The following is a 15,146-nucleotide window of genomic DNA, read 5'->3' as shown; positions in this document are numbered from 1 at the left end:
TATAAAACAGTCTACTGCTGTTCTCACTGTGACTGTTATAAAACAGTCTACTGCTGTTCTCACTGTGACTGCTAGAAAACAGTCTACTGCTGTTCTCACTGTGACTGTTATAAAACAGTCTACTGCTGTTATTACTGTGACTGTTATAAAACAGTCTACTGCTGTTCTCACTGTGACTGCTAGAAAACAGTCTACTGCTGTTCTCACTGTGACTGCTAGAAAACAGTCTACTGCTGTTATTACTGTGACTGCTAGAAAACAGTCTACTGCTGTTCTCACTGTGACTGTTATAAAACAGTCTACTGCTGTTCTCACTGTGACTGTTATAAAACAGTCTACTGCTGTTATTACTGTGACTGTTATAAAACAGTCTACTGCTGTTCTCACTGTGACTGTTATAAAACAGTCTACTGCTGTTCTCACTGTGACTGTTATAAAACAGTCTACTGGGGATGAAGTGGTCCAGATTTAAATGGCCTTTTTGAGAAAACGATCAAAGTATTGTCTTATTTTGAACTGGGTATTTTAACAGGTCTCATTTGCAGTGAATGATATTTCCTAGTGTCGGCACAACCCAAGGAGTTGTAACAGTTCATATTCTTTAAAGGTTTACATGTATTTGTTTTACAGTTAATTACACAAGGTCCAACCGAAACTTGACTTCTGCTCTCAACCCAACCCATCTGAATCGGAGTGGTGCGGGGGACTGCCAGATTGGTCGCCTGGGAAGCTGTTGTTGTGCGTGTGTCGGGGGGCGGGGGTTAACTGCCTTGCTCAAGGGTACAACGACAGATGTTTCACTCTGTCGACTAGCCTATTGGTCTAAAGATGATGTGACTAGCCGATTGGTCTAAAGATGATGTGACTAGCCGATTGGTCTAAAGATGATGTGACTAGCCGATTGGTCTACAGATGATGTGATTAGCCTATTGGTCTAAAGAGATACATTCATACTTTGATCAAGGAATAAACAGCCAGTCTCTTTATGAAAGGAAAGTTCATATCCAGCACTTGAACTTGAAGAAGTCCTGCAGATCCTTGTCTTCCACTGATTTGTCATGGATCCCAGCATACACTCTCTTCAGAAGGCTGCTCATGAACTTCCCTTCGAGGATGTTGATGTATTTCTCAAGGCAACCTTCACATACAAAACACAAATCAAACACGATCTGATGAGGCTGAAGCATTACCCTTAAGGGTAAAGTTCACATTCACTTTTATTATTTATACCATTTTAAGTAGTAAGCCATTTTGAAAGAGTATTCAGAAAGAGATTGTATTTTTTTTTAACGACACACATCCTTCCCTTTAGCGTCTGCCTACTATACATACAGATGTAGGATCTTAATTTGATCACCCTGTTGAAGGAAATTTACTGCACCGCAGGAAATGCTAACTTGTAGTGTATTCTAGGTTTAAAAAGGCTTATAGAGATACTGTATTAAACTTACACTTTTTAAAATTTCATCCTTGATTTAGCCAAACAAAAAAAATGTACGAACCCCTACAAAAAATGTTAATTAACTATATTCCTCACAATAATTCACATTTCCTGTTGTTGCAGGATTATTTTCCTGCTGTGAGAAACTGGTCAAATTAAGATCCATACATGTGCATTTAATTTGTCTTCCAAATGTTCTATTTCTGTATTTGCATACAGGAAGGAGGGCTCAGTTCCATCTGTATAGCGGAAGATCCGTGTCATAGATCCATTTAAATGTTAAAGGCAATGTTCCTCTATTCACGGTAAACACCCCGACAAAAATGTCATCTCATCCTGAAATGACCTTCCTTTCAACGCAAATCTTCTGCGATACCGCAGCAATACGGATGTGATCCTGCTCTATGGGTTGGGACAGAAAAGTGGATCCCGGGCTTGCGAGAATATGGGTCACGAATTATGAGAATCTACATCTATAAAATCGCACACCGTCTTCTTCATTTGGGTCGTTGGAGGATGATTTTGGGTACGTTTCTCATTTGGGTCTTGACCTAAAAAAAAAAGTTTCAAGTACCTCTGTATGATCTAAAAAAACCATCTGATGCTTCCAAGACGGTTCTAATGAAAAGATAACTCACCCAGGCCCATGACTTTCCCGTAGGCGATGAGGTTGTGTCTCAGCTCCAGGGTTCTAAAGATAACTCACCCAGGCCCATGACTTTCCCGTAGGCGATGAGGTTGTGTCTCAGCTCTGGGGTTCTAATGAAAAGATAACTCACCCAGGCCCATGACTTTCCCGTAGGCGATGAGGTTGTGTCTCAGCTCTGGGGTTCTAATGAAAAGATAACTCACCCAGGCCCATGACTTTCCCGTAGGCGATGAGGTTGTGTCTCAGCTCTGGGGTTCTAATGAAAAGATAACTCACCCAGGCCCATGACTTTCCCATAGGCGATGAGGTTGTGTCTCAGCTCTGGGGTTCTAATGAAAAGATAACTCACCCAGGCCCATGACTTTCCCATAGGCGATGAGGTTGTGTCTCAGCTCTGGGGTTCTAATGAAAAGATAACTCACCCAGGCCCATGACTTTCCCGTAGGCGATGAGGTTGTGTCTCAGCTCTGGGTGCTCGTAGAGGCCTTGTTTCATCAGGATGCGTACGATCTCTCCGGTGATGAAGGCGTCGTCAAAGTTCTGCTCTGAGACGGGCTTCAGGGGGAACCGACAGTACACCTCTACAGCAGCCAGGGGGTCGGACTGCTCCAGCATCTCTGCCAGCTCAATGTACGCATCGTGGACCTGTTGATCAATCACATTGTATCTGAAAGGTGTTTACCAATATTCTAGACACAACCTGGACTTAGATAAACATAATCTAGACATAACCTGGACTTGGATGAACATAATCTAGACACAACCTGGATTTAGATAAACATAATCTAGACACAACCTGGATTTAGATAAACATAATCTAGACACAACCTGGACTTGGATAAACATAATCTAGACACAACCTGGATTTAGAGAAACATAATCTAGACACAACCTGGACTTGGATAAACATAATCTAGACACAACCTGGACTTAGAGAAACATAATCTAGACACAACCTGGATTTAGATAAACATAATCTAGACACAACCTGGACTTGGATAAACATAATCTAGACACAACCTGGACTTAGATAAACATAATCTAGACACAACCTGGACTTAGAGAAACATAATCTAGACACAACCTGGACTTGGATAAACATAATCTAGACACAACCTGGACTTAGAGAAACATAATCTAGACACAACCTGGACTTAGAGAAACATAATCTAGACACAACCTGGATTTGGATAAACACCCAGGAGAAAACACAGCTGGGGAGTGCAACAGTTGGAGAGCACAGGAAGAACACTCCAAACTGACCAATCATTGGATGGAGCCAACAATAACAGGAAGAACACTCCAAAATGACCAGTCATTGGATGGAGCCAACAATAACAGGAAGAACACTCCAAACTGACCAGTCATTGGATGGAGCCAACAATAACAGGAAGAACACTACAGACTGACCAGTCATTGGATGGAGCCAACAATAACAGGAAGACCACTCCAAACTGACCAATCATTGGATGGAGCCAACAATAACAGGAAGACCACTCCAAACTGACCAGTCATTGGATGGAGCCAACAATAACAGGAAGACCACTCCAAACTGACCAATCATTGGATGGAGCCAACAATAACAGGAAGAACACTACAGACTGACCAGTCATTGGATGGAGCCAACAATAACAGGAAGAACACTACAGACTGACCAGTCATTGGATGGAGCCAACAATAACAGGAAGAACACTACAGACTGACCAGTCATTGGATGGAGCCAACAATAACAGGAAGAACACTCCAAACTGACCAGTCATTGGATGGAGCCAACAATAACAGGAAGAACACTACAGACTGACCAGTCATTGGATGGAGCCAACAATAACAGGAAGACCACTCCAAACTGACCAATCATTGGATGGAGCCAACAATAACAGGAAGACCACTCCAAACTGATCAGTCATTGGATGGAGCCAACAATAACAGGAAGACCACTCCAAACTGACCAGGCATTGGATGGAGCCAACAATAACAGGAAGACCACTCCAAACTGACCAGTCATTGGATGGAGCCAACAATAACAGGAAGAACACTACAGACTGACCAATCATTGGATGGAGCCAACAATAACAGGAAGAACACTACAGACTGACCAGTCATTGAATGGAGCCAACAATAACAGGAAGACCACTCCAAACTGACCAATCATTGGATGGAGCCAACAATAACAGGAAGACCACTCCAAACTGACCAGGCATTGGATGGAGCCAACAATAACAGGAAGAACACTCCAAACTGACCAGTCATTGGATGGAGCCAACAATAACAGGAAGACCACTACAGACTGACCACTCATTGGATGGAGCCAACAATAACAGGAAGACCACTCCAAACTGACCAATCATTGGATGGAGCCAACAATAACAGGAAGACCACTCCAAACTGACCAATCATTGGATGGAGTCAACAATAACAGGAAGACCACTCCAAACTGACCAGTCATCGGATGGAGCCAACAATAACAGGAAGACCACTCCAAACTGACCAGTCATTGGATGGAGCCAACAATAACAGGAAGACCACTCCAAACTGACCAGTCATTGGATGGAGCCAACAATAACAGGAAGAACACTACAGACTGACCAGTCATTGGATGGAGCCAACAATAACAGGAAGACCACTCCAAACTGACCAGTCATTGGATGGAGCCAACAATAACAGGAAGAACACTACAGACTGACCAGTCATTGGATGGAGCGAACAATAACAGGAAGACCACTCCAGACTGACCAATCATTGGATGGAGCGAACAATAACAGGAAGAACACTCCAAACTGACCAGTCATTGGATGGAGCGAACAATAACAGGAAGAACACTCCAAACTGACCAGTCATTGGATGGAGCCAACAATAACAGGAAGACCACTCCAGACTGACCAATCATTGGATGGAGCGAACAATAACAGGAAGAACACTCCAAACTGACCAATCATTGGATGGAGCGAACAATAACAGGAAGAACACTCCAAACTGACCAATCATTGGATGGAGCGAACAATAACAGGAAGAACACTCCAAACTGACCAATCATTGGATGGAGCCAACAATAACAGGAAGAACACTCCAAACTGACCAATCATTGGATGGAGCCAACAATAACAGGAAGACCACTCCAAACTGACCAGTCATTGGATGGAGCCAACAATAACAGGAAGACCACTCCAAACTGACCAATCATTGGATGGAGCGAACAATAACAGGAAGACCACTCCAAACTGACCAATCATTGGATGGAGCCAACAATAACAGGAAGACCACTCCAAACTGACCAATCATTGGATGGAGCCAACAATAACAGGAAGAACACTCCAAACTGACCAATCATTGGATGGAGCCAACAATAACAGGAAGAACACTCCAAACTGACCAATCATTGGATGGAGCCAACAATAACAGGAAGACCACTCCAAACTGACCAATCATTGGATGGAGCCAACAATAACAGGAAGAACACTCCAAACTGACCAATCATTGGATGGAGCGAACAATAACAGGAAGAACACTCCAAACTGACCAATCATTGGATGGAGCCAACAATAACAGGAAGACCACTCCAAACTGACCAGTCATTGGATGGAGCCAACAATAACAGGAAGACCACTCCAAACTGACCAATCATTGGATGGAGCGAACAATAACAGGAAGACCACTCCAAACTGACCAATCATTGGATGGAGCCAACAATAACAGGAAGACCACTCCAAACTGACCAATCATTGGATGGAGCCAACAATAACAGGAAGAACACTCCAAACTGACCAATCATTGGATGGAGCCAACAATAACAGGAAGAACACTCCAAACTGACCAATCATTGGATGGAGCCAACAATAACAGGAAGACCACTCCAAACTGACCAATCATTGGATGGAGCCAACAATAACAGGAAGAACACTCCAAACTGACCAATCATTGGATGGAGCCAACAATAACAGGAAGAACACTCCAAACTGACCAATCATTGGATGGAGCGAACAATAACAGGAAGACCACTCCAAACTGACCAATCATTGGATGGAGCGAACAATAACAGGAAGACCACTCCAAACTGACCAATCATTGGATGGAGCCAACAATAACAGGAAGACCACTCCAAACTGACCAATCATTGGATGGAGCCAACAATAACAGGAAGACCACTCCAAACTGACCAATCATTGGATGGAGCGAACAATAACAGGAAGACCACTCCAGACTGACCAGTCATTGGATGGAGCGAACAATAACAGGAAGACCACTCCAGACTGACCAATCATTGGATGGAGCCAACAATAACAGGAAGACCACTCCAGACTGACCAATCATTGGATGGAGCCAACAATAACAGGAAGACCACTCCAGACTGACCAATCATTGGATGGAGCCAACAATAACAGGAAGACCACTACAGACTGACCAATCATTGGATGGAGCCAACAATAACAGGAAGACCACTCCAGACTGACCAATCATTGGATGGAGCCAACAATAACAGGAAGACCACTCCAGACTGACCAATCATTGGATGGAGCGAACAATAACAGGAAGACCACTCCAAACTGACCAATCATTGGATGGAGCCAACAATAACAGGAAGACCACTCCAGACTGACCAATCATTGGATGGAGCCAACAATAACAGGAAGACCACTCCAGACTGACCAATCATTGGATGGAGCCAACAATAACAGGAAGAACACTCCAAACTGACCAATCATTGGATGGAGCCAACAATAACAGGAAGACCACTCCAGACTGACCAATCATTGGATGGAGCCAACAATAACAGGAAGACCACTCCAGACTGACCAATCATTGGATGGAGCCAACAATAACAGGAAGACCACTCCAGACTGACCAATCATTGGATGGAGCCAACAATAACAGGAAGACCACTCCAGACTGACCAATCATTGGATGGAGCCAACAATAACAGGAAGACCACTCCAGACTGACCAATCATTGGATGGAGCCAACAATAACAGGAACAGCTGTACTAACTGTATAATAACTGATAGTAATATGTGACCTCTGGTGCCATGGTGATGACCTCCTGGTAGAGCTGGTGTGCCTGGTCGTGGCTGTCTGCGGAGCGGGAGAGGGCGCGGGCCAAGCCGAGGCGAGGGGCATGGGATCGACGGTTCAACAGAGCTTTGGGGAGAACGTTGCCACTCTCTGCCACAGCTGACTCTGTAGTCATACAGACACAACCCACAGACAGAGCAATCGGTTCTAAATGGAGTTGACACAATCAATGAAATGAATAGTGGGCTCCTCAGTGTTACTAGGCCAAAGACAGGATACCCTTGAGTATAATTCCTACCCTGGTTGGTAGCCTACCTTCTGTGGGCCCAGGTTTGGCTGGGCTTGGGGAGCAGTCTGGTTTAGACTTGCTGGGGGAGATGAGCTGGGTCTTGGAGCTGCTGGGCTTGGCAGGGCCAGGGGTTTTGGCTGCTCCAACTTGGCCCCTGCTGAGTACAAACAGACACTACTTGGATCAGGGTTGGGCTCAATTTCCATTTCAATTAAAACAATTCAGACTGGAATTTCAGTATACTTCCTGAATTGACTGAATTTAAATCTAATTTTACTCAACCCTGACTGGGAAAACTAATGATAGATAAAACACACGTGTCCAAAAGCATGTCGTTCCCATTCCTTCGAATACCTCTCTCATTAGGCCGTGTTCTACATGAAATACTGAAAGTCTTAAAAGTGGGCAGAAGAAGGAGTGTACAGGAAGGGGAGGTGCATCTGCAGCAACAGAAATCAGCGACTGCGTAACATTTATGCTCTCAAACACGTCTACAGTCTATCTGACTGACCTGGATGGAGACACGGTGGCTGGAGGGGCAGTAGAGGGGGTGTTTTTGGCTGGAGGGGCAGTAGAGGGGGTGTTTTTGGCTGGAGGGGCAGTCTTGCCTCCTCTCGTGGGGGTCTTGGCTGCAGCCGCAGTACCCCCTCTAGCAGGACCTCCCATGCCACGCCCACATCCTCTCCCGGCAGCCACTGCAGTGTCAGGAGGCCCAGAGCCACCCCTCCCCGCTCCCTGGCTGGCTGTCCCCTTGACTGCCTTCTCCTTGTCTGCTGCCAGCCTGTCCTGCCACCACTGCTGCTCTGAGGGAGGGGGAGGGATGGCACAAGGCTCAGTTGCATATATCAACGTGAGCACACACACCCTTCATTAATACCCCCCCCCAAACACACTTCATTAATATCCCCCCCCCCCCCCACACACACTTCATTAATATCCCCCCCCACACACGCACACACCCTTCATTAATACCCCCCCCACACACACACCCTTCATTAATATCCCCCCCACACACCCTTCATTAATACCCCCCACACACACACTTCATTAATATCCCCCCCACACACCCTTCATTAATACCCCCCACACACACACACCCTTCATTAATATCCCCCCACACACCCTTCATTAATACCCCCTCCCCCCACACACACACCCTTCATTAATATCCCCCCCCACACACACACCCTTCATTAATACCCCCCCCACACACCCTTCATTAATATCCCCCCCCCACACCACCCTTCATTAATATCCCCCCCACACCCTTCATTAATATCCCCCACACCCTTCATTAATATCCCCCCACACCCTTCATTAATATCCCCCCACACACACACACCCTTCATTAATACCCCCCCCCCCACACACACACTTCATTAATATCCCCCCCCACACACACACACCCTTCATTAATACCCCCTCCCCCCCACACACACACACCCTTCATTAATACCCCCCCCACACACCCTTCATTAATACCCCCTCCCCCCACACACCCTTCATTAATACCCCCTCCCCCCACACACACACCCTTCATTAATACCCCCCACACTTCATTAATATCCCCCTCCCACACACACTTCATTAATATCCCCCCACACACACTTCATTAATACCCCCCCACACACACACTTCATTAATATCCCCCCCCACACACACACACACTTCATTAATACCCCCCCCACACACACTTCATTAATATCCCCCCACACACACTTCATTAATACCCCCCCCCCCACACACACACTTCATTAATATCCCCCCACACACACACACTTCATTAATACCCCCCCACACACACACTTCATTAATATCCCCCCCACACACACACTTCATTAATACCCCCCACACACTTCATTAATATCCCCCCCCCCCCCACACACACACACTTCATTAATATCCCCCCCCCACACACACACACTTCATTAATATCCCCCCACACACACACTTCATTAATACCCCCCCCACACACTTCATTAATATCCCCCCCCACACACACACTTCATTAATACCCCCCCCACACACACACTTCATTAATATCCCCCCCACACACACACTTCATTAATACCCCCACACACACACACTTCATTAATATCCCCCCCACACACACACACACTTCATTAATACCCCCCCCCCACACACACACTTCATTAATATCCCCCCCCACACACACACTTCATTAATATCCCCCCACACACACACACTTCATTAATATCCCCCCACACACACACACTTCATTAATACCCCCCCCACACACACTTCATTAATATCCCCCCCCCACACACACTTCATTAATACCCCCCACACACACACTTCATTAATATCCCCCCACACACACACTTCATTAATACCCCCCACACACACACTTCATTAATATCCCCCCACACACACACACTTCATTAATACCCCCCCCCCCACACACACTTCATTAATATCCCCCCCACACACACACACACACTTCATTAATATTCCCCCCCCCACACACACACTTCATTAATATCCCCCTCCCACACACACACTTCATTAATATCCCCCCACACACACACTTCATTAATATCCCCCCACACACACACCCTTCATTAATATCCCCCCCACACACACACTTCATTAATATCCCCCCCACACACACACTTCATTAATATCCCCCCCCCACACACACACTTCATTAATATCCCCCCCACACACACACCCTTCATTAATATCCCCCCCCACACACACACTTCATTAATATCCCCCCCCCACACACACACACTTCATTAATATCCCCAAACACACACACTTCATTAATACCCCCCTCCCCACACACACACACACACACTTCATTAATATCCCCCCCCCCCCCACACACACACTTCATTAATATCCCCAAACACACACACTTCATTAATACCCCCCCTCCCCACACACACACACACTTCATTAATATCCCCAAACACACAAACTTCATTAATACCCCCTCCCACACACACACTTCATTAATACCCCCCTCCCACACACACACTTCATTAATATCCCCAAACACACACACTTCATTAATACCCCCCCCACACACACACACACACACTTCATTAATATCCCCCCACACACACACACAGTCTTCTATCATTACACACAAAAGCATATACACACACACACACTATTTCTCTTACTGGTGAGCTGTGTGGGTGGCTCTCCGCTCTGAGGTTTGTCCTCCAGTTCGATGCTTGCCTGGAAGCTGAGGCAGGCGTTGGCAACGGCTCCTTCTAACCTCTGGGAGCCGTGGTCGTTGTCACACTGAGCCAGCTGGGCCAGCCCCAGGAGACACAGCGCGTGGCTGTCACGAGGAGTCGTTACCACGGCAACCTGGCAGACCTGGACACCCCCGATGGGAGTTTGTTTTGTTTGTTTTGTATGCAACACACCAACGATCACGGTCAATCAAAAGATCAAGATCAAAGTGACTGACGAGCGAGGGGAAAATCTGAGACGACACCACACAGATCCAGGATCAGATGACTCTACCCTCAATCTTATTATGGGGATGGAAGAATATTTGATGCTGTATCAGTAGGTAGGACAGCGTTTCCCAAACCATGTCCTGAAGACCCCAAGGGGTATTTCCTTTTTTTTAACGCGAGCACAACAGCTGATTCATATAGTCAAAGCTTGATGATAAGTAGATTATAGATGATTTAATTCAGCACGTGTACTCGTTGGGGTTCCCTTGGACTGAGTTTGAGAAACACTGGGTTAGGGTCAACTTCAACACCCTGACCTCGACTACCTGAAATTTTGACCTTTGACCCTAGATGTCATTTATTTGACCTCCTCTTTCATATGAGCCCATAAGTTTTGTATGGAACATTTTGCGGTCCCCCTTAACCAAAGTTTCGCCTCTCTAATTCATTTTTGGTCGTAGGCGATTTCTTTTTAATACAGTCTCACCTTCTCTTGCATGTCCATCAGCTCCCTGCAGGCGGGGATGGAGGTGAGGCGGATCAGACCTGTGAGAGCCTGACACCTCTTGGCCACCCAGGCCTGTCTCTCTGTCTCTCCCTGTTTGCCCTGACCCTGAGTCAACCCAGCAGCCTTCTTTTGCTGAATGAGGCTCTGGAGGAGGGCAAAGTGGGCATCTAGCAACACCCACTCCAGCTGCTGGGCCACCTCGTCCCGACACACGCACCGACACACACCGCGGGCTGCCATCACCACAACACTGTTTTGTGGAAAAGGAAGATGGGTACACACACACACACACACACACACACACACACACACACACACACACATTAAGACAGAGACAGACCAGAATTGTTCTAGTTTCCTGCATATATACTTAAATTCTGTCCTCAACAGAGGTAGGAGTGTGGATTAAAAAACAGCCAGCATCTGCTGTGACCATTTGCCTCATGCAGCGCAACACATCTCCTTTGCATAGAGTTTTTATTTATTTTTTATTTATTTCACCTTTATTTAACCAGGTAGGCCAGTTGAGAACACCTTTATTTAACCAGGTAGGCCAGTTGAGAACACCTTTATTTAACCAGGTAGGCCAGTTGAGAACAAGTTCTCATTTACAATTGTGACCTGGCCAAGATAAAGCAAAGCATTGTGACAAAAACAACGACACAGAGTTACACATAAACAAACATACAGTCAATAACACAATAGAAAAATCTATGTACAGTGTGTGCAAATGTAGAAGAGTAGGGAGGTAAGGCAATAAATAGGCTATAGTGGCGAAAATAATTACAATTTAGCATTAACACTGGAGTGATAGATGTGCAGATGATGATGTGCAAGTAGAGATACTGGGGTGCAAAAGAGCAAGAGGGTAAGTACCAATATGGGGATGAGGTAGTTGGGTGTGCTATTTACAGATGGGCTGTGTACAGGTATAGTGATTGGTGACAGCTGATGCTTAAAGTTAGAGAGTGAGATATAAGACTCCAGCTTCAGAGGTTTTTGCAATTCGTTCCAGTCATTGGCAGCAGAGATCTGGAAGGAAAGGCGGCCAAAGGAAGTGTTTGCTTTGGGGATGACCAGTGAAATATACCTGCTGGAGCGAGTGGTACGGGTGGGTGTTGCTATGGTGACTGAGCGGGGCTTTACCTAGTATAGACTTATAGATGACCTGGAGCCAGTGGGTTTGGCGATGAATATGTAGTGAGAGTCAGCCAACGAGAGCATACAGGTCGCACTGGTGGGTAGTATATGTGGCTTTGGTGACAAAACGGATGCCACTGTGATAGACAAGTTGATCAGGCTGTTGATTGTGGCCTGTGGAATGTTGTCCCACTTCTCTCCAATGGCTGTGAGAAGTTGCTGGATATTGGCGGGAACTGGAACATGCTGTCGTACACATCAATCCAGAGCATTCCAAACATGCTTAATGGGTGACATGTCCGGTGAGTATGCAGGCCATGGAATAACTGGGTGATTTTCAGCTTCCAGGAATTGTGTACAGATCCTTGCAACATGGGGCCGCGCATCATCATGCTGAAACATGAGGTGATGGCGACGGATGAATTTTACAACAATGGGCCTCAGGATCTCTTCACAGCATCTCTGTGCATTAAAATTGCCATTGATAAAATGCAATTGTGCTTGTTGTCCGTAACTTATGCCTACCCATAACCCCACCGCCACCATTGGGCTCTATGTTCACAACGTTGACATCAGCAAACCGCTCCACCATACACCCATACACGCTGTCTGTCATCTGCACGGTACAGTTGATACCAGGATTAATCTGTTTAGAGCACACTTCTCCAGCCAGTGGCCATCGAAGGTGAGCATTTGTTCACTGAAGTCGGTTACGACGCCGAACTGCAGTCAGGTCAAGAGCCTGGTGAGGACGACAAGCCTGCAGATGAGCTTCCCTGAGACAGTTTCTGAAAGTTTGTGGAGAAATTCTTCAGTTGTGCAAACCCACAGTTTCCTCAGCTGTCTGGGTGGCTGGTCTCAGACGATTCCACAGGAGAAGAAGCTGAATGTGGAGGTCCTGGGTTGGCGTGGTTACACATGGTCTGCTGTTGTGAGGCCGGATGGACGTGCTGCCAAATTCTCTAAAACGAGGTGGCTTATGGTAGAGAAATTAACATTAAATTATTTGGCAACAGCTCTGGTGGACATTACTGCAGTCACCATGCCAATTGCAAGCTCCCTCAAAACATGAGACATCTGTGTTATTGTGTTGTGTGACACAAATGCACATTTTAGAGTGGCCTTTTGGTGTCCCCAGCACAAGGTCCACCTATGTATTGATCATGCTGTTTTGTCAGCTTCTTGATATGCCACACCTGTCAGGTGGATGGATTATCTCGGCAAAGAAGAAATGTTCACTAACAGGGATGTAAACAAATTAATGCACAAAATTTGAGAGAAATACGCTTTTTTTTGTGCAAATGAAATATTTCTGCTCATGAAGCATGGGACCAACACTTGCGTTTTCTATTTTAGTTCAGTATACATACATAGAGACTTGGTAAGACAGAACAAAGAGATTTGAACCAGGCAAGAAACATAAAACTCACGTGTGATAGACCTGCTCTGAGCTCATTGGCTTCTGAGAGAGAGTGTTCTTCTGTTGGAGGGCACCTAGGGTGAGGCAGCCACGCAGGAACTGTGTTCTCACACTGGACAGAGGGTCTGTCACGCTCGGCTCCAAACCACTGAGGTCACGGCAAAAAAGAAGGGGACGTTTAGCTTACAGAGAAACACTGACTGCACATCATGTAGAAGTGCACTTAAGGAAGTCTGGAAATCAAGATACTCTCTCTCGATCCCGATCTCTGTCTTGCACACATACACACACACACGCACGCACACGCACGCACGCACACGCACACACACCTGTAGTTGTTCTCCGTGTTGCAGGACTGTGCTATAACATGCTCCAGGCCTTGTTGTAAAAACAGGGCTGCCTCCTTCTCCACAGCCTCTGAGGCTTCCTCCTGTAGCAGTAGAGCCAGACCTGTGAAGAACCTGCCCACACACACACACACACACACACACACACACACACACACACACGTTCATGAGTTGCCTACCCCTGGCAATGTGACCAATAGGGCCAACCCAGGTCTCCTGCATGCTACATATTTGTCGTAGCCCGCTGAGCTGAAGCCAAGGACTTAGCTTGAGGAGTTAAAGCAAGTCTGGTTCCCAGAAGCAACTGCGTTAAACATACTACAGCGCGTGCTGACCTAAGTGCTGGCTGTGAGGGCCGCAGGGCCAATCCGGTCTGCAGGTGCTGCAGTGCCTCCTTGTTCCTCTTCTGCAGCAGCAGCATACGCCCCACGTGGAGGTTGTACTCCCAGAAGTCCTGGTTCAGCGACCAGGCATCCAGGTACTTCAGAAGGGCCCGGTGGATACAGCTCTCTTCGTCCCCCACGCCCGCACTGCCATCCTGAGGTACAAGGGGAGGAACGTCAAAACCCCATAGTCTGGGTCTGCACCAACAGCGCTCAAACCTAGTCTTGAACTAACGGATCATTCTGATCTATAATGCATTTGAATGGGGCTGTTCCTCCGGGAGCCAGTCAGGTCGAGTGATCTCTGTGCCAGTCTACTTACTCCAACATCAATGATTGAGAGATCAAAGATGTTCAGAGGCCCTTCACAGGCGGTTCAAATGTCCCACATCAACTGGGTCCCACATCCATTGGATGTCTCTTTGACATTATAGCGATACATAGATTCATCTCAATGGTCCCTACCTAGTCCCTGACACTAGAATACCTAGTCCCTAGTCCCTGACACTAGAATACCTAGTC

The 15,146-nt window shown here is 46.4% G+C and overlaps 1 protein-coding gene across 1 annotated transcript in view; it reads right to left on the bottom strand.

Moving 5' to 3' along the window:
- Positions 1–408: 408 nt before the first annotated feature.
- Positions 409–15,146, bottom strand: part of LOC115124639 (uncharacterized) — a 51,680-nt gene continuing 36,942 nt past the window's right edge. Inside the window, exons 10-19 of the mRNA XM_065002332.1 lie at positions 14,577–14,779; positions 14,224–14,355; positions 13,905–14,042; positions 11,314–11,584; positions 10,539–10,740; positions 7,898–8,189; positions 7,413–7,543; positions 7,102–7,262; positions 2,513–2,735; positions 409–1,138 (exon numbers count right to left, since the gene is read on the bottom strand). Coding sequence (XP_064858404.1) covers positions 999–1,138; positions 2,513–2,735; positions 7,102–7,262; positions 7,413–7,543; positions 7,898–8,189; positions 10,539–10,740; positions 11,314–11,584; positions 13,905–14,042; positions 14,224–14,355; positions 14,577–14,779 — 1,893 coding nt within the window. The 3' untranslated portion in view covers positions 409–998. The remainder of the gene's footprint in view (positions 1,139–2,512; positions 2,736–7,101; positions 7,263–7,412; positions 7,544–7,897; positions 8,190–10,538; positions 10,741–11,313; positions 11,585–13,904; positions 14,043–14,223; positions 14,356–14,576; positions 14,780–15,146) is intronic.

Source organism: Oncorhynchus nerka, linkage group LG16 (genome assembly GCF_034236695.1).
Source record: "Oncorhynchus nerka isolate Pitt River linkage group LG16, Oner_Uvic_2.0, whole genome shotgun sequence".
NCBI classification, from domain to species: domain Eukaryota; kingdom Metazoa; phylum Chordata; class Actinopteri; order Salmoniformes; family Salmonidae; genus Oncorhynchus; species Oncorhynchus nerka.
The sequence above is the reverse complement of the archived record's forward strand: the minus strand, read 5'-3'. Positions and strand labels throughout refer to the sequence as shown.